The 20,507-nt window shown below is 49.0% G+C and overlaps 4 protein-coding genes across 4 annotated transcripts; 2 read left to right on the top strand and 2 right to left on the bottom strand.

Annotated features, from left to right (window-relative positions):
- Positions 1-4,181: 4,181 nt before the first annotated feature.
- On the bottom strand, positions 4,182-5,340 carry LOC142468469 (histone H2A type 1-like). Its single transcript, XM_075575075.1, has one exon. The coding sequence runs from the start codon at positions 5,319-5,321 to the stop codon at positions 4,926-4,928; it is 396 nt and encodes a 131-aa protein (XP_075431190.1). The 5' UTR covers positions 5,322-5,340; the 3' UTR covers positions 4,182-4,925.
- A 307-nt stretch (positions 5,341-5,647) lies between these two features.
- LOC142467786 (histone H2B 1.1-like) lies at positions 5,648-6,028 on the top strand. Its single transcript, XM_075573648.1, has one exon. It carries the CDS (start codon positions 5,648-5,650, stop codon positions 6,026-6,028), a length of 381 nt encoding a protein of 126 aa, XP_075429763.1.
- A 7,195-nt stretch (positions 6,029-13,223) lies between these two features.
- On the bottom strand, positions 13,224-14,195 carry LOC142468470 (histone H2A type 1). Its single transcript, XM_075575076.1, has one exon. The coding sequence runs from the start codon at positions 14,175-14,177 to the stop codon at positions 13,782-13,784; it is 396 nt and encodes a 131-aa protein (XP_075431191.1). The 5' UTR covers positions 14,178-14,195; the 3' UTR covers positions 13,224-13,781.
- Positions 14,196-19,719: 5,524 nt separating this feature from the next.
- LOC142468471 (histone H2B 1.1) lies at positions 19,720-20,212 on the top strand. Its single transcript, XM_075575077.1, has one exon. It carries the CDS (start codon positions 19,777-19,779, stop codon positions 20,155-20,157), a length of 381 nt encoding a protein of 126 aa, XP_075431192.1. The 5' UTR covers positions 19,720-19,776; the 3' UTR covers positions 20,158-20,212.
- The last annotated feature ends 295 nt before the right edge of the window (positions 20,213-20,507 follow it).

Genomic DNA, 20,507 nt, shown 5'->3' on the forward strand with positions numbered 1-20,507 from the left:
TTTTTTGAGCCTCACTGAAATACAGATTATATGTACACGTATCTCAGGGGAATGGTCAGTGAAATGATGCCCTTAACACCCGCATGCTATATAATACATTTGGTCACGGGCATGTTCTATTACAGCTTGTGATAAGTTAACATTCAGCCAATACAATAGGTTTGCACACATTCGTTTGACATGAGCATAGTTAATGTGTATATATGTATATAGTCATAAACGCGCGTTTGGATGTCTTTATTAATATCTATGTAAAGTAAAAGGTCCAGGTAGTGTATATGGTGATGGTGAGTATTGTGAGTAAATTTTAAATTATACGAATTTTGATTAATAAGTGTCTGTAATTATCTAAACAAAAAACATACTAACACCTTCACCTGTCTCCCTGGGCAGTGGCTGCTCTGAGCATTGTTTTGCATACTTTGTTCCTGTATGACTAATGCAGTACTAGTTGGAGAATGATGGTATGGGGGCTGATCAATGCTATCAGATGCTTAAATCAGTCATATAATGCCATTTAGCAGAAAACGTTATTTTTAATTGCAAATAACATCATTTGGCCTGAACGTGTTGGTCCTAATGTCAGTGTATCACTTTTATGACATTTATGTCAGTATTACAGGAGTTTAGACGGTGTATTTGAAATACTGTATTTAATCAGCAGTTAATTGGCATGAAAGTGTAAAACCTGCGGTGTTGGAGTATCAATTTTTGACACAAACTACACAATGTTGCGAAGTATGTGTGTAGAAAAGTAGTTACTTTAAGCACTATCTATAGGAATTTGCTTTTTGCAGCAATGCGTTGTTATGACGGATCATACACCAGACAAGCCGGTAGAATAGAAAGAGTTAATATCTTAAAATGTAACTCTCAAGCAGAATCAATCACAAATAAAAGCATCTGAACACGTGGCTCAAAACCACGGGAAACAGCCCCTCGGACACAATAGCAGGGGGCTTGCCGTGGGATTGTAACATATGTTTGTCAGCTCAACCCAGCTGCAATAAACACCTGAGCGGTGTCCCACTCGTGCGAACACAAAAGCGGAAAGCAAACCGGTAAGGCGATGTGGAGGGACAGGACAACTAGGATGACTCGAGCTTCATAGCTAGGTAAATAGACTAAGCATCCTAAGGCCTTGCCCCCGCTGCCTACTACAGCGTGCGCTGTGGCGGACGCTGTGTGCACGAGAGCCCTCCCCGCAATGGCGCCGGGCCCGATGCGAGCGCGAGAGCTATTCCTGCTCTCAATAGAATTGAGCGATTAGGCACGCCCCCGGCGGTTCAGCCAATGAGGGCGAACCTGCCGGGTGATGTCATGGCCGCGCCCCCGTCACTCCTCCGCCACGCCCCCCGGTCTCTCCTCCTGTAGTGAGCTGCAGACCGGGGAATCGCCGGAACGCGCAGCCAAAAGCGCGGGCGCGTGTTACAGCGGAGAGACCGGGGCCTTAGCCTAAGGTGCAAGTGAGCTCTTATCATTAACCAAATGCTGACACTAATGCGGACCCCGGACACACGACCGACTGGGATGAAGGATGTCCAACACTGGCGTCAGTTGGATCCGAGGTACGTTTCACTGTTTGGAACAGCTTCTTCTACGGTGGGCGTGCTGCTTGGTAACTTGCAGCCGGCGATACTTACGGACTCCGTGTCTTATCAATAGTGGAAGCTGCACCGGGGAAGGCATTGTGGTGGCACCAGGCACCTAGACTGTCTAGGATTCCCCTGTATGGCCCAGGGATTGTGAGTATAGCTCTGTTGGGACATTTTGTTGGGTCTGCTGGCTCGAGCCAGAATAAATATACTTTTATTTGACTTTGGTGTCCTTTCTGGCAGGACCGCCAACAGAAATCATGGGCCCAGGACAAATTAAAGGAGCAGGGTCCCCCCCCCCCCCCCCCCATAGTGCACCTACAGCGGAATTTTTTTTTTAGCGCGCATCTTTTACTTAACTTTTTTCTTGTTAATAAAAAAGCATTACAAAGCAATCTGTTTATTTTAATATTTTCAACAAAAGACAAAGATACCCAATGCTACATCCTATGTGACAAAAGACCTGGGGGGGATTCAGTATGGGACTGGGGTGTTCCCTACCTGTCTTCTGGGTTAGGGGGGATTCTGATGTCTCCCGTGTGAAGCTTGAGAGTCAGATCTGGACGAAAGCAGTATAGGTTATTTCGGTGTAGGTATAGGGCAGTTAAGATAAGACAGAGAGAGTGGGTGAAAGAGAGACAGACAGAGAGAGAGGGGGGGGAGTGGGTGATTGACTGACGAGTGGGTTGGTGTCTGTATTCATTCAGACTCACACACGCTCTCCCTCTCAGACACTCTCCCTCTCACACTCAGACACACACTCACCACTCAGACACACACTCTCACACACACACAGACACACTCAGACAGATAAGACAGAGAGAGTGTGGGTGAGAGAGACAGAGAGAGTGGGTGTGGGGGGTGGATGACTGACTGACACTTGGGTGGGTAACTAGGTGATTGACTGACAAGTGGGTGGGTGACTATGACGGATGAGTGGGTTGGTGTCTGTATTCATTCACAGACTCACACACACACTCTCCCTCTCAGACACTCTCTCTCAGACGCACTCTCTCAGACTCTCTCAGACACTTTCTCAGACACTCGGAGCCGGGGGGAGGGGGGGAATCAGAATGGGGGGGGGGGATTGGAGCAGGGGGACAAGGGGGAAGCAAGAAAGGCATGGAGCCTTTACTTACCACTTGCTCCATGCAGGAAAGGGCGGGTCTCGTGTTGCAAATTCGGAAAGAGCTACTGCGGGCCAAAAAAAAAAATCCTGGCAGCGTGCCAACTCGCGCCAGCCAATCAGGAGAGGGGGGAGGTTTTTTTTTCTTTCTCTTTGCAGAGAAGCGCGCGCTGCCTGGCACATCACGAGCGCGCGAAATCCCGTCACCCCGTGGTGCCCGGGCGACAGGATTTATCGAGGGGCACGGCCGCGCAGGGGGGCCGGGCCTCCTGACTCACGGGGCCCGGGACCCCAGTACCCTCTGTCCCCTGCTGTCTGGTGCCATAGAATAGTCGTGCTCTGCCGTGAGTGTTAACATTCACAATATATGTATTGATAATAATGAACCAGTGAGGGTCAATACGTTATTTTAAATGTACATTGTGTAGTTATAGAATAAAGGGAATATTTGATTGATTACCCATCATTTCATGGTATACTGCATACATAGTGGTGTTCAACATCTATAGGAGTTCTTTCTCGGTGTGTTCCTCTCTTCAGACCTCTGTAGTTATCTCTTTGGTAGCACCCACATTATGACTTTTAGGTAGAGCGAGGTCTCTGTGCTATCTAGAATGAAAACCCATAACATTCTCCCCATATGGCCTTTTAATGTTTCTTCATTTATATGATCAATTTCGTAATAAATACTAATCCGCATTAGAAAAAGATATTCAAACATCTTTTTACACCAAATGAAAATATCTATTTCTAGAAAACATTTTCACACATCTCCATAACCGACCTTACAATTAAGTTTAAAATGTTGCATCAGTTTCAATTTAAACAGAACGTTTTACATTTACAACTTGTAAGCACAATATTCTCAGGTTTATGTACAGGGCTGGTAATTTTATAGTATAAATATTATTCCACAGATCTGTGGGACATGTCGTATTTCTGCATATTGCTGTTACTCCAGTTAAAACAAACTCAGTTTTTTGTTTCACACCAGACTTGTTCTGCTTGTCAAATGTTGTTTATGCACCAAAAATACTATTGTTACTATTGTTACCATAAGAAGAAAATGTGTTTTTACTCAGGAATGGATGAGACTCAGTGCTTTGGCCAAGGGCTTGATTCAGTTAGGGGAACTCAGCTTGTTCTATTATACAAAAGACCACTCCTCCATTTTTACCCTATTATTATGATAAACCATGTTAGAGTTTATTCTGGAAAATAAACAATTAACAGGTAAGAAGAAATATTTTCATAAATACTTCCACCATGTGCTGTTAATTTTGAAGCCAGGTGTAGTAATTAACATTAAACACTTTAGATTATCTTTATACTATTTTCGAACAAAATTAATGTGTCCCTTTTGATTTTGCATGTTTGAGAGCAATCTAAACAAAGTTGGATGAATGAAACGAATTTGTTTTATTGCTCTGGCATAAATATACATAACAGCTTCGTGCCTTGCTGACTTGTGTCCTATTTAAATACAGGTCTTGCAACTTACAATCAGAGCAATGCAGATACCGATTTCTAACCCAACAGCGCCACCGTGTGGTATATTTTGATAACATGTTTTTATTTGAATGAATTAACTTTGGCGCCTTTATGTAGCAAACGGAAAAATATAATTTATATATTATGCATGATCCATGCTACACTTCACGTTGCTTTAATGTATGTGGCCTATAAATATAGACATTTTTTTTTTTTTATGACAAACAAAATAAATGCTTCACAATCAGGTCATCAATTCTGTGGCTATTAAAATGTTCCTGAAAAGGATAAAGTCGATAAGAAAGTTCAACCCCAAATGAAATGATGTTCAAGTGACTTTGGTGTGAAACATTGATTTTTTTTTCACATGCTGGGTTATTGTAATTACAGTGAAAGAAAATATCGGGTTACAAGCGATTACTTCTATTCCTTCGTGTTTAATAACTGCAATTAGTTAAACCACTACTGCTATTCCCAATTACAGCACTGACGGTTACATTAATCTATAGTGCATACAACCTCTAATAATAAATTAACTGGCATAATTAGTAATTAAAACGGATAGATACACATATTTAGGTAGAAGTGTGCATCAGTGTAGTAAACACCATGTATGTAATTAAACTCTTCCCAGACACTGTGGGTGGCTCTGAAAAGAGCCTTTGTGTTATTGGGTATTTGGGATTCTCCGCTCCTGGTCTCGGGTGTTCAGCTCACTTGCTGCTCTTGGTCGATTTGTGGCTCTCGGTTTTCTTGGGCAGCAGCACGGCCTGGATGTTGGGCAGGACACCCCCCTGGGCGATGGTGACCCCTCCGAGCAGCCTGTTCAGCTCCTCATCGTTCCTTACAGCGAGCTGCAGGTGCCGGGGGATGATGCGGGACTTCTTATTGTCCCGGGCGGCGTTACCGGCCAACTCTAGGATCTCAGCGGTCAGGTACTCTAGCACTGCGGCCAAATAGACCGGGGCTCCGGCTCCCACACGCTGAGCATAATTCCCCTTCCGGAGCAGTCTGTGCACACGGCCCACTGGAAACTGCAGGCCAGCCCGAGATGAGCGAGTCTTGGCCTTAGCACGAGTTTTCCCGCCCTGTTTGCCTCTTCCAGACATCTTCTATCAATCTGACTGCAGCTCTTACAAAAAAAGAAATACCAAACCCCGCCCCCTGTGCCTGTATTTATACCTTTCTGGAGCAGTCAAACTTCTCTGTGATTGGACAGTTTTGAAAGCAGCCAATCCGTTCCAGAATCCTGCAACCACCAATCACCTTAGTTGAATTACATCTGATGAGGTCACAATAATCACATGATATGCTCAGCCAATAGACAAACAGAAGACTGAATCTCCTCATTTGCATAGGATGTCTATAAATAGAGCTGCTGGGGGAGGAGTTAGACATTGTTTCTCTGCAGGTGGAAGAGGACGCATCGCTCAATATGCCTGAACCAGCCAAGTCTGCACCAGCTGCCAAGAAGGGCTCTAAGAAAGCCGTGACCAAGACTCAGAAGAAAGATGGGAAGAAGCGTAGGAAGAGCAGGAAGGAAAGTTACGCCATTTACGTGTACAAGGTGCTGAAGCAGGTCCACCCTGACACCGGCATCTCCTCCAAGGCCATGGGCATCATGAACTCCTTTGTGAATGATATCTTCGAGCGCATCGCAGGGGAATCGTGCCGCCTGGCTCATTACAACAAGCGATCAACCATCACTTCCCGGGAGATCCAGACCGCTGTGCGCCTGCTGTTACCGGGAGAGCTGGCCAAGCACGCAGTGTCCGAGGGCACCAAGGCTGTCACCAAGTACACCAGCGCCAAGTAACCCTGATCTGATAACCGACCCACAAACACAAAGGCTCTTTTAAGAGCCACCCACATTATCCACATGAAAGCTATAATGCTCATATTTACTCTGTTCAGGCTAAAAAGTCTATCCAATGTAATGATTGTTTTGTTCTGCCATAAGGTTATATTGCACTTTTTTTTTTAATTCAATCTGTTACACAGAATAACTTGCTCAGACAGTTTAAGGAGTTATTTGGGTTAGGTTTGCAGTATAAAACATCGTAATAGTTTCTGTACATTTGTGCAATGACTATTGTGATATCTGTTCAGCATTTTAGAGCTTACTATCCAACCACCTGTGTTATATTTTGTTTCCTGAAAATTGGGATTTGTTACTCGGTTACTCAGGAGGCGGGAGACCCGCAGAGACGGTAAGAACCCTTCAATTAATCGGCAGTTCACACAAACACCACAGGGTGGCGCTGCCGCGTTAGAAATTGAATTCGTGCTCCGAGTCAGCGCGAGATTTCATATTTATCCCAAACTCGCCTTTTGTGAGCCTCACTGAAATACAGATTATATGTACACGTATCTCAGGGGAATGGTCAGTGAAATGATGCCCTTAACACCCGCATGCTATATAATACATTTGGTCACGGGCATGTTCTATTACAGTTTGTGATAAGTTAACATTCAGCCAATACAATATGTTTGCACACATTCGTTTGATATGAGCATAGTTAATGTGCATATAAAGGTGTGCATATATGTATATAGTCATATAAACGTCCGTTTGGATGTCTTAATATCTATATAAAGTAAATGGTCCAGGTAGTGTATATGGTGATGGTGAGTACTGTGAGTAAATTTTAAATTATACGAATTTTGATTAAATAAAAAAAAGCATAAAGTGTCTGTAATTATCTAAAAACAAAAAACATACTAACACCTTCACCTGTCTCCCTGGGCAGTGTGCTGCTCTGAGCATTGTTTTGCATACTTTGTTCCTGTATGATTAATGCAGCACTAGTTAGAGAGAATGATGGTATGGGGGCTGATCAATGCTATCAGATGCTTAAATCAGTCATATAATGCCATTTAGCAGAATACTTTATTTTTAATTGCAAATAACATCATTTGGCCTGAACGTGTTAAACCTAATGTCAGTGTATCACTTTTATGACATTTATGTCAGTATTACAGGAGTTTAGACGGTGTATTTGAAATACTGTATTTAATCAGCAGTTAATTTGCATGAAAGTGTAAAACCTGCGGTGTTGGAGTATCAACTTTTGACACAAACTACACAATGTGGCAAAGTATGTGTGTGTAGAAAAGCAGTGACTTTAAGCACTATCTAGAGCAGGCCTGCACAACTTGTCAAGTGAGAAGGGCCGAACTGCTCCAAGGAATACAGATTCGGGCTGCACGGGTAAAATCATCATCCTCATATCTCCAGCACCCCTCATCATCCTCATATCGGCCCCAGCAACCCTCATCCTCATATCCCACCCAGCACCCCTCATCTTCATCCTCATATCTCCCCCAGCACTCCTCATCATCATCTTAATATATCTCCCTCTGCACCCCTCATCATCAACGTTTGTGACTCCATTTCTCACACCCCCATCACTTCCCCACACCCATACACAATACTCACCCTCCACATCACAAACAATACTCACCCTCCACATCACACACAATACTCACCCTCCACATCACACACAATACCCCCCTCCACATCACACACAATACCCCCCTCCACATCACACACAACACCCCCCGCAGACCACACACATTCCACCCCCCCTGCACCTCACCCCCTGCACCTCACATCACCCCCTGCACCTCACCTCACCCCCTGCACCTCACCTCACCCCCCTGCACCTCACCCCGCTGCACCTCACCCCGCTGCACCTCACCCCCCTGCACCTCACCCCCCTGCACATCACGCCCCCCCTGCACATCACGCCCCCCCTGCACATCACGCCCCCCTGCACATCACGCCCCCCTGCACATCACGCCCCCCTGCACATCACGCCCCCCTGCACATCACGCCCCCCTGCACATCACGCCCCCCTGCACATCACGCCCCCCCTGCACATCACGCCCCCCCTGCACATCACGCCCCCCCTGCACATCACGCCCCCCCTGCACATCACCCCCCCCTGCACATCACCCCCCCTGCACATCACCCCCCCCTGCACATCACCCCCCCCTGCACATCACCCCCCCTGCACATCACCCCCCCTGCACATCACCCCCCCTGCACATCACCCCCCCCTGCACATCACCCACCCCCCCTGCACATCACCCACCCCCCTGCACATCACCCACCCCCCCTGCACATCACCCACCCCCCTGCACATCACCCACCCCCCTGCACATCACCCACCCCCCCTGCACATCACCCACCCCCCCTGCACATCACCCACCCCCCCTGCACATCACCCACCCCCCTGCACATCACCCACCCCCCCTGCACATCACCCACCCCCCTGCACATCACCCACCCCCTGCACATCACCCACCCCCCTGCACATCACCCACCCCCCCTGCACATCACCCCCCCCCGCACATCATCCACCCCCCCTGCACATCACCCACCCCCCCTGCACATCACCCACCCCCCCTGCACATCACCCACCCCCCCCTGCACATCACCCACCCCCCCTGCACATCACCCACCCCCCCTTGCACATCACCCACCCCCCCTGCACATCACCCACCCCCCCTGCACATCACCCACCCCCCCTGCACATCACCCACCCCCCTGCACATCACCCACCCCCCCTGCACATCACCCCCCCCCTGCACATCACCCCCCCCCCTGCACATCACCCACCCCCCCTGCACATCACACACCCCCCTGCACATCACCACCCCCCTGCACATCACCACCCCCCTGCACATCACCACCCCCCTGCACATCACCCACCCCCCTGCACATCACCCACCCCCTGCACATCACCCACCCCCTGCACATCACCCACCCCCTGCACATCACCCACCCCCTGCACATCACCCACCCCCTGCACATCACCCACCCCCCCTGCACATCACCACCCCCCCTGCACATCACCACCCCCCCTGCACATCACCACCCCCCCTGCACATCACCACCCCCCCTGCACATCACCACCCCCCCTGCACATCACCCACCCCCCCTGCACATCACCACCCTCCCTCCCTGCACATCACCACCCTCCCTGCACATCACCACCCTCCCTCCCTGCACATCACCCACCCCCCCTGCACATCACCCACCCCCCCTGCACATCACCCACCCCCCCTGCACATCAACACCCCCCCTGCACATCAACACCCCCCCTGCACATCAACACCCCCCCTGCACATCAACACCCCCCCTCCCTGCACATCAACACCCCCCTCCCTGCACATCAACACCCCCCTCCCTGCACATCACCACCCCCCTCCCTGCACATCACCACCCCCCCTCCCTGCACATCACCACCCCCCCTCCCTGCACATCACCACCCCCCTCCCTGCACATCACCCCCTGCACATCACCCCCTGCACATCACCCACCCCTCCTGCATATCACCTTCCCCTGCACATCACCTCTTCCCCTGCACATCACCTATCCCCCTGCACCTCCTTACCTCACATTACCCCCTGCACCTCCCCTCACCCCCCTGCAACTCAGATCACGGCAGAGAGGAGGCAGGACTGCGCGCGCTCGCAAGCAGCGGGCACCGGAAGTGCCGCACTGCTAGAGCGTGCAGTCTTGAGAGCGGGCTTGGCTCGGGGAGAGAGTGGACTCGGGGGAGGGAGAGCGGACTCGGGGGAGGGAGAGCGGACTCGGGGGAGGAGGGGGAAAGCCGCTGCCGCGGGCCGCACAGTGAGTGCCGGCGGGCCGCGTGTTGTGCAGGCCTGATCTATAGGAATTTGCTTTTTGCAGCAATGCGTTGTTATGACGGATCATACACCAGACAAGCCGGTAGAATAGAAAGAGTTAATATCTTAAAATGTAACTCTCAAGCAGAATCAATCACAAATAAAAGCATCTGAACACGTGGCTCAAAACCACGTGAAACAGCCCCTCGGACACAATAGCAGGGGGCTTGCCGTGGGATTGTAACATATGTTTGTCAGCTCAACCCAGCTGCAATAAACACCTGAGCGGTGTCCCACTCGTGCGAACACAAAAGCGGAAAGCAAACCGGTAAGGCGATGTAGAGGGCCCGCTCCCAACGTGGGACGGAGGGGAAGCGCCGTTGCAAGCCCGCGAGCGCCAACCCAGATTCCCCCGCGTGTGCCTCCTGCACCGGGCAGCAGCCGCGGAATTAGCCCTCTTCCCCCTCCCCCCGAGCCTACCTCCCACCCGGGCAGCAGCTGTGGGGAAATCGGAGGCAGGGGGGGAAGCGTCTGGCGGGCAAGGAAGAAGGAAGCAGCATCCACCCGGTCAAGGTCAGTCACCCACCCACCGACCCATGCAGTCACCCACCCTGGCACTCACCCACTCAGGCAGCCACCCACCCTGGCAGTCAGTCATCCACCCACTCAGGCAGTCACCCACCCAACTCACACACCCACCCGGCAGTCACCAACCAACCCACCCTGGCAGTCACTCACCCAGTCACTCGGTGAAGTCACCCACCCACCCTGACAGTCATCCACTTGTCTTTTGTTGAAAATATAAAAATAAACAGATTGCATTGTAATTTTTTTCCCGTATTACAATAACAAAACAGTTAAGTAAAAGTTACGCGCTAAAAAATATTTTTTCGTGGTAGGTGCGCTATGGGCTCGGGGGAGAGAGGGGGGCTGCTCCTTTCATTTGTCCTGGGCCCCATGATTTCTGTTGGCGGCCCTGCTCGCCAGAATAAATATACTTTTATTTGACTTTGGTGTCCTGCCTGGTGCTTGATCCTGTAGAACAGTCGTGCTCTCCCGTGACAGTGTTAACATTCAGAATATATGTATTGATAATAATGACCGTGAGTGTCAATACTTTATTTTAAAAGTACATTGTGTATTGATTGAATAAAAGTTTTTATTGATTAATAAAAAATTAATAAAATATTTGATTGATTACCCATTATTTCATGGTATACTGCAAACATAGTGGTGTGCACCATCTATAGGAGTTCTTTCAATGTGTGTTCCTCTCTTCAGACCTCTATATTAATCTCTTTGGTAGAGCGAGGTCTCTGTGCTATCTAGAATGAAAACCCATAAATTCTCTACATATGGCCTTTTAATGTTTCTTCATTTATATGATCAATTTCTTAATAAATACTAATCCGCATTAGAAAAAGATATTCATATTTTTACACCAAATGAAAATATCTATTTCTAGAAAACATTTTCACACATCTCCATAACCAACCTTACAATTAAGTTTAAAATGTTACGTCAGTTTCAATTTAAACAGAAAATTTTACATTTTCAACTTGTAAGCACATTATTTCCATGTTTATGTATAAGGCTGGTAAATTTTAAAATATAAATATTCCACAGATCTGTGGGACGTGTCGTATTTCTGCATATTGCTGTTACTCCAGTTAAAATAAATTCACTTGTTTGTGTCACACCAGACTTGTCAAATGTTGTTTATGCACCAAGAATACTATTGTTACTATTGTTACCATAAGAAGAAAATGTGTTTTTACTCAGGAATGGATGAGCCTCAGTGCTTTGGCCAAGGGCTTGATTCAGTTAGGGGAACTCAGCTTGTTCTATTATACAAAAGACCACTCCTCCATTTTTACCCTATTATTATGTTAGGGTTTATTCAGGAAAATAAACACATAACAGGTTTATTTTGAAGCCAGGTGTAGTAATTAACATTAAACACTTTTTTTTGAAGTGGAACTTCTTTGGGCACACCTACCACATGAGCAAAATTCCCTGGCAGTAAACGGAGTTAATGGAGACGTAAGTCACAAGTGACGGAAGTGATGTCACTGCTAGCAGAAGAGGCAATCAGCAACATCAGCTTCCAACACCAGCAGTCATCTGAGAGGAGGAACACACACCTCTCTCCGAGGGGGGAGGGGGGGAGTGGAGGCTGCACCGGGGCCAGGGGACTTATAACCTCCTCCGCGCGTGTCTCCGTACCTCCGCCGAGGGGGAGAAAGAGTGGCGGCTGCTTCGGGCAGACCCCCTCCGTGTCTGCCGGGGGGGGGAGAGAGTGGGGGCTGCTCTGGGCCGGGGGACTCCGACAGACCCCCCTCCGTGTCAGCAGCTCCGCTGGGGGGGGAGGAGAGAGGGGGGGCTGGCTCGTTGCGCCTGTGCAGAAGGCACCAGCACATGGAGAATACCACACACAGAGAGAAACACACAAGTAATTCACAGTTACTATAAATATAGAAGTGCAAATAGCTAAATCACGCGTTCGAAGTCAAACGTCATTGCGTTTTGGCACGGAAATTGTTTTGACTTAATTAAAAAAATCATCACAAATACAATTTCTGTGACGAAAGACAAAAAAGTTTCACTTAATATGCGCGTGCTTGGCACGCACTTTTTATACTGTATTATCTTTATACTATTTTCGAACAAAATTAATTTATCCCTTTTGTTTTTGCATTCTTGAGAGCAATCTAAACAAAGTCAGCTGAATGAACCGAATTGGTTTTATTGCTCTGGCATAAATATAAATATACATAACAGCTTCGTGCCTTGCTGACTTGTGTCCTATTTAAATACAGGTCTTGGAACTTACACTGAAAGCAATGCAGATACCGATTTCTAACCCAACAGCGCCACCGTGTGGTATATTGTGATAACATGTTTTTATTTGAATTTTGAAAACTTTGGCGCCTTTATGTAAAACGGAAAAATGTACTTTCTATTATACTATGCATTATCCATGCTACACTTCACAACGTTGCTTTAATTTATATAGGGACATTTTCCTTTTTTTTTTTTTTTTTTTTTTAGAATTATGGCTAACAAAATAAATGCTTCACAATCAGGCCATCAATTCTGTGGCTATTAAAATGTTCCTGAAAAGGATAAAGTCGGTAAGAAAGATCAACCCCAAATGAAATGTTCAAGTGACTTTGGTATGAAACATTGATTTTTTTCTTTCACATGTTGGGATTTTGTAATTAGTGAAAGGAAATATCGGGTTACAAGCGATTACTTCTATTCCTCCGCGTTTAATATCTGCAGTTACTGCTAAATCATCACTGCTTTTCCTAATTACAACATTTACATTAACCTGTAATGTATACAATCTTTAATAAATTAACTGGCATCATTAGTAATTAAAACAGAGTTATTTAGGTAGAAGTGTATATCAGTGCAGTAAACATCATGTAATTAACTCTTCCTCGATACTGTGGGTGGCTCTGAAAAGCCTTTGTTGGTATTTGGGATTCTTTTTTTTAGAATTATGGCTCTAACCACATAAATGCTTCAATCAGGTCATCAATTGTATGGCTATTAAATGTTCCTTAAAAGGATCATCAAGAAATGTTCAAGAGACTATGGTATAAAACATTTATTATTGTAATGCTATTACTTCTATTCCCTCGTGTTTAATATCTGCAGTTACTTAAATAATTACTACTTTGTCTAATTACAGCACTGACATATTGAGATACATGTACATTAATCTGTAGTGTACAGAACCTTTCATAAATTAACTTGCAACATTAGTAATTAAAACTGATACAGATACTTAGGTAGAAGTGTACATCAGTGCAGTAAACATTATGTAATTAAACTCTTCCTCGACACTGTGGGTGGCTCTGAAAAGAGCCTTTGTGTTGTTGTGTATTTGGGATTCTCCGCTCCTGGTCTCGGGTGTTCAGTTCTCACTTGCTGCTCTTGGCCGATTTGTGGCTCTCAGTTTTCTTGGGCAGCAGCACGGCCTGGATGTTGGGCAGGACACCCCCCTGGGCGATGGTGACCCCTCCGAGCAGCCTGTTCAGCTCCTCATCGTTCCTTACAGCGAGCTGCAGGTGCCGGGGGATGATGCGGGACTTCTTATTATCCCGGGCGGCGTTACCAGCCAACTCCAGGATTTCAGCGGTCAGGTACTCCAACACTGCGGCCAAATAGACCGGGGCTCCGGCTCCTACACGCTGAGCATAATTCCCCTTCCGGAGCAGTCTGTGCACACGGCCCACTGGAAACTGCAGGCCAGCCCGAGATGAGCGAGTCTTTGCCTTAGCACGAGTTTTCCCGCCCTGTTTACCTCTTCCAGACATCTTCTATCAATCTGACTGCAGCTCTAACAGAAAAAGAAATAACAAACCCCGCCCCCTGTGCCTGTATTTATACCTTCCTGGAGCAGTCAAACTTCTCTGTGATTGGACAGTTTTGAAAGCAGCCAATCAGTTCCAGAATTCTGCAACCACCAATCACCTTAGTTGAATTACATGTGGTGAGGTCACAATCATCACATGATATTCTTAGCCAATAGACAAACAGAAGACTGAATCTCCTCATTTGCATAGGATGTCTATAAATAGAGCTGCTGGGGGAGGAGTCTGACATTGAGTCGGTCGAGTCGAGTTGAGTTGGATTGAGTCTTTTGAACTGACCAGAGAGGCTGATGACTCCTCGAGTGGGTCACTTCCCATCACAGCGCCCGCCGCCGACACCACTTTCCAGAGTTTCAGTCGGGGATGTATTGACTGGCCCGTTTGGAGAGCCGCCGCTGCCACGTGGGGGAGAGCCGCCGCTGCCACGTGGGGGAGAGCCGCTGCTGCCACGTGTGGGAGAGCTGCTGCTGCCACGTGGGTCATTGCCCATCGCTTTGCTTTATAGCTTTATTGCACTGTATGCTGAGTTCTGTGTGCAGTACTGAGCCCAGAGCTCCGACTTGCTGTGACCCCCGGCCTTGCCCCCCCCCCTGCCTAGTGCTGTGCCCCCCCCTGTCTAGTGCAGTGCCCCCCCCTGTGCTCTGTGCCCCCCCCGTGCTCTGTGCCCCCCCCAGTGCTCTGTGCCCCCCCCTGTGTGCTGTGCTGCGCCCCCTGTGCTCTGTGCTGTGCCCCCCTGCGCTCTGTTGTGCCCCCCTGCGCTCTGCTGTGCCCCCCTGCGCTCTGTGCTGTGCCCCCCTGCGCTCTGTGCTGTGCCCCCCTGTGCTCTGTGCTGTGCCCCCCTGTGCTCTGTGCTCACCCCTGTGCTCTCTGCTCCCCCCTACGCTCTGTGCTGTGCCCCCCCTGCGCTCTGTGCTGTGCCCCCCCTGCGCTCTGTGCTGTGCCCCCCCTGCGCTCTGTGCTGTGCCCCCCCTGCGCTCTGTGCTGTGCCCCCCCTGCGCTCTGTGCTGTGCCCCCCCTGAACTTGGTGCCGTGCCCCCCCCTGCGCCGTGTGCTTTTGATCCCTGCATTGCGTGCTTTGGGCCGTGTGCTCACCGCCGTGCGTGTGTGTGGCTCTGATTTGGGCCGTGTGCTCGCCGCCGTGCGGGTGCGTGGCTCTGATTTGGGCTGTGTGCTCGCCGCCGTGCGGGTGCGTGGCTCTGACTTGTGCCGTGTGCTCGCCGCCGTGTGCGTGGCTCTGATTTGTGCAGTGTGCTTGCCGCCGTGCGTGTGGCTCTGATTTGTGCCGTGTGCCCGCCGCCGTGCGGGTGCGTGGCTCTGGTCTGCGCCTTACTATGGCAGAGGCAAATGTGCCACCTATGGAGACTGCAATACATGATGCTGCAGAAGACATGGACTACACTTTAGTGAAGAAGAGAGGGCGAGCAAACTCTGATAGCTCCAATGGTTCTTCCCCTCCATCGGTAGCAAAGACAAAGATGCAGAAGCACAAGGAAGACCAAGGCATCAAAACATCAAACCGCTTCGAGCCACTTGCTAATGCCGATGACTGCTCAGGGCCCAGGTGCAACGATGAAGAGACTGCACTCCCACCCAAAAAGATTCGCATACCACCAGTAATGGTTAGGAATATGAAGACCCACAAGGACCTTGTCGACATCCTCACCGAGCACTGCACTTCCCCGTTTGTAGTTAAACCACGGGCGAACCACGCAAAGATCACTACCACAACTGTGGACGACTACCGGAGCTTAACGGACTGCTTTGCAAAGCAGGGCATAGAATACTACACCTTCCCACTGACGCGCCTAAAGCCCCAGAAATTTGTAATTCGCGGCTTACCAGCAAACGCCTCCGTGGGGGATATTTCCCACGACCTCGCGGAACATGGACTTCCAGTCAAGAGCGTAGCCCAATTGACATCCCCGGTGGACAAGACCAAGAAGTTCCCTTTGTTTATTGTCACACTGGCAGAAACCCCGGAGAGCCAGCCTGCAGATCTTACCAAGATTACCAAGCTCTGTAGCTGTGTGGTAACCACAGAAGCGCCAAAGGGCAGAAAAGGCCCAACCATGTGTTTCAACTGCCAACGGCTCGGGCATACCTCTGCATTCTGCCACCAGAAGCCACGCTGTGTGTGTTGTGGAGAGAACCACAACTCCAAGGAATGCCCACGAGATAGGAAGAAGGAGCCGGCGACATGTGCAAACTGCAAAGGCCCACACCCGGCAAGCTACCGTGGTTGCCCGTACCTCACAAAAGCAAAGCAAGAGGAACGGGAAAAGCGGACACCCCACCTGATGGAGCAGGCACCAAGGAAGACACCCACTACTCAATACCAGCTTCCCCGCCTGGCGCCGGAGAGACAGAGGACCACAGAACACCTGATCCCAGACCTAGGCACGGCATCCACCCAGAGGATGCAAAACCCAGACGGACAAACCTACGCGGAAACTCTCAGGACACCATCCACCAACCCCGTTGAGGCGGCCAACCCGGACCCCGCAGGCGGAACCGCAAGCCCAACAAACTGGCTAGAGATCATCCTTAAAATAGCGAGCGCTATTGCGAGAATGGATATTCACCCCATTGTGACAATGATAGCGAATCTCATCCCGGCCCTTCTCAGGAGCACAGAAACTAACCACCATGGCAGCAACATCTAAACGCAGTTCTGTCATCGTGATGTGGAATGCAAATGGTATCAGCAAGAAGACAGATGAACTCCTTCACCTGATGGAATCGAGGAATGTATGCGCAGCTCTGCTCTCGGAGACCCACCTTCAAGGAAACCAAAAACTAAGCCTGGCGAACCACAGGGTATACCGTACCGACCGGGCAACAGGAGCCAGAGGTGGTGGGACGGCTGTGATTGTTAACACACGGGTCAGCCATAATGAGATTGCACTACCACCCCTCCGGAGTATTGAAGCCACTGGAGTACAGGTAAAGACTGCAACAGGACCACTGCGACTAATTGCCACCTACTGCCCCCCTAAGGTGAAGCTACATTTGGGAGACTTGGAAGCTCTGCTGGACTCCACTGTCCCAACCATCATCGGGGGAGACCTAAATGCCAAACACCGGTGCTGGAACTCAAGGACAGCAAACTCCAGAGGACAAGCTCTTCTTGCTTACTCAAAGGAGAGTGACTTTGTAGTGGCTGGCCCTACAGAACCCACCCACTACCCAGGCACTGCAAGCCACACACCGGATGTCCTGGACATTGTCTTACTGAAGAACGTGAAACATTCTGTCCAGTTGGAAACCCTGGCGGAACTGACCTCAGACCACAACCCAGTTACCATTACTGTTGGCGACGAGATGGAAACCCACCAGCAAACACCCAGGTACAACTTCACCAGGGCGAACTGGAGCCTGTACAAAGAAGAGTTGAGCAACATCACAAACCCCCGCCCCTTGGACACCAACGGAGACATTGATGATGCTGTTAACACCTTTACTACCGCAGTCCAACATGCAATAGAGCACAGCGTCCCGAAACAGATGCCCAAACGCTGCTCCATCTACGACCTACCGAGCGGGATCAAGCAAGCGATTGCTGAGAAAAACAGGGCCCGACGCCAGTGGCAGAAGTTCCGCACACCTGACCTTCTGGTAAAGTACAACTCACTTGCCAGACTACTGCGACAGCAAATCAGCCAACACCGGGGGGAGAGGTGGGAGGCCGCAGCAGCCAAGCTGAAGGAATCCGACAACTCTGTTTGGAGAATGACCCGACGCCTGACCGGGAAGAAGGAGCCTAATCCACCGATCCAGGGCCAGACCCACCTGGCATGTAGCAACAAGGACAAGGCAGAGGTTCTCGCTGACACACTGGAGACAACTTTTAGGCCTAACCAAGCCAGCAAAATAGCACGGGAAGTTGAGCAAGGAGTTAACAGGCATCTTACCGAGCACCTACCAGAGACCGAAGCGGAAACCCTTGAAGGATGCACCAGGACTGAGATAATGCAACTTGCAGAAAAGCTGGCAAATGGCAAAGCACCAGGAAGTGACGGAATTACCAACCTGGCCATCAAGAAGCTTCCGCCGGCAGCCATGGAATGCCTCACAGAAATCTTCAATGCATGCATGCGGCTCCAGCACTTTCCTCAATCCTGGAAGGAAGCCAAGGTCATTGTATTTCCAAAGCCTGGAAAACCACGGAGGGATCCTGCAAACTACCGTCCGATAAGCCTGCTCTCTGGACTGTCGAAACTCCTGGAGAAAGTTATTCTTACGCGCCTCCGCCACTTTGCCTCTGGTAAAAACATTCTACTAAAGGAGCAATTTGGATTCCGGAAGGACCACTCAACCAACCATCAGCTGCTGCGAGTAGTTGACATAATAAGCCATGGATTCAACATCCACAAATCAACTGGAGTTGTCTTCTTGGACGTGGCCAAAGCATTTGACAGAGTTTGGCATGAAGGACTACTGCACAAAATGATCAACCTGAAATTCCCAAACTACCTGATTAAGCTGACTGCAAGCTACTTGCGGGAGCGCACATTCCACGTGGCTGTGCGGGAAGAGCTCTCAACAACACGCCCCATCCGCGCTGGCGTGCCACAGGGATCAGTCCTGGGACCTTTCCTTTTCAACCTCTTCATGAATGACATCCCCACAGACCTCCACAAGACTCAACTGGCACTCTACGCAGACGATGTGGCAGTCATCTCCCAGTCCTTCAGAGAGAAAGAATTAGCTAAGAACATCCAGAAAGCACTAGACATGCTATCAACATGGTACAGCGACTGGCAAGTAGGACTGAACTCCAGCAAGACTACAGCTACACTGTTTACCAAAAAGAGGATCAAGGCACACCCGCCAATCACCCTCAACGGAGAGGCTGTCAAATGGGAGCCAAACAGCTCTTACCTAGGTGTAATCCTAGATAGCAAACTAAGCTGGAGAAACCACATTGAGAAGATTCAACAGAAGGCAACAACCAAGCTGGCAGCACTGTACCCTCTGCTGAAGACAAGGACCATGCCCATCAAGAGCAAAGTCAATGTGATCAAGGCGATCATTAGACCCACAATGACATACGCCTCCCCGGTGTGGAGTGGTTGCCACCAACATCAAAGATCATCTCTCCAAAAATTACAGAACAAGGCGCTGCGGATTGCGTCCAACGCTCCACTTCCTACAAGAATAGCAGACCTTCATAGGGAACTGGGTATCGAGATGTTAGATGAACATCTAAAGAAGCTCAACAAGAAATTCTACAAGGAACTGGACCAGAACTCAAACCCGCTGATCAAGAAGCTTGCTGCGATCTCTGCAAACCCATTTGACCGCTACCCACGACCCATCACAGCGCTGAACCTGTGAAACCAACTCAACTGTGGCAAGTAACACAGATCAAGAAGCTTCCTAAAGAGTGCGACAATACACTCAACAAGAGAACTTGGAGTAATGAGGCTCAAGCCTCGGTATCCAATATCACCACTGACAGATTTAATCTGTCAGTCAGAACAGAACGGTCAGTGAGTCTGACATTGTTTCTCTGCAGGTGGAAGAGGAAGCATCGCTCAATATGCCTGAACCAGCCAAGTCTGCGCCAGCTGCCAAGAAGGGCTCTAAGAAAGCCGTGACCAAGACTCAGAAGAAAGATGGGAAGAAGCGTAGGAAGAGCAGGAAGGAAAGTTATGCCATCTACGTGTACAAGGTGCTGAAGCAGGTTCACCCTGACACCGGCATCTCCTCCAAGGCCATGGGCATCATGAACTCCTTTGTGAATGATATCTTCGAGCGTATCGCAGGGGAAGCGTCTCGCCTGGCTCATTACAACAAGCGCTCAACCATCACTTCCCGGGAGATCCAGACCGCTGTGCGCCTGCTGTTACCGGGAGAGCTGGCCAAGCACGCAGTGTCCGAGGGCACCAAGGCTGTCACCAAGTACACCAGCGCCAAGTAACCCTGATCTGATAACCGACCCACAAACACAAAGGCTCTTTTAAGAGCCACCCACATTATCCACATGAAAGCTATAATGCTCATATTTACTCTGTTCAGGCTAAAAAGTCTATCACATGTAATGATTGTTTTGTTCTGCCATAAGGTTATATTGCACTTTTTTTTTTAATTCAATCTGTTACACAGAATAACTTGCTCAGACAGTTTAAGGAGTTATTTGGGTTAGGTTTGCAGTATAAAACATCGTAATAGTTTCTGTACATTTGTGCAATGACTATTGTGATATCTGTTCAGCATTTTAGAGCTTACTATCCAACCACCTGTGTTATATTTTGTTTCCTGAAAATTGGG

Source organism: Ascaphus truei, chromosome 17 (genome assembly GCF_040206685.1).
Source record: "Ascaphus truei isolate aAscTru1 chromosome 17, aAscTru1.hap1, whole genome shotgun sequence".
NCBI lineage: Eukaryota > Metazoa > Chordata > Amphibia > Anura > Ascaphidae > Ascaphus > Ascaphus truei.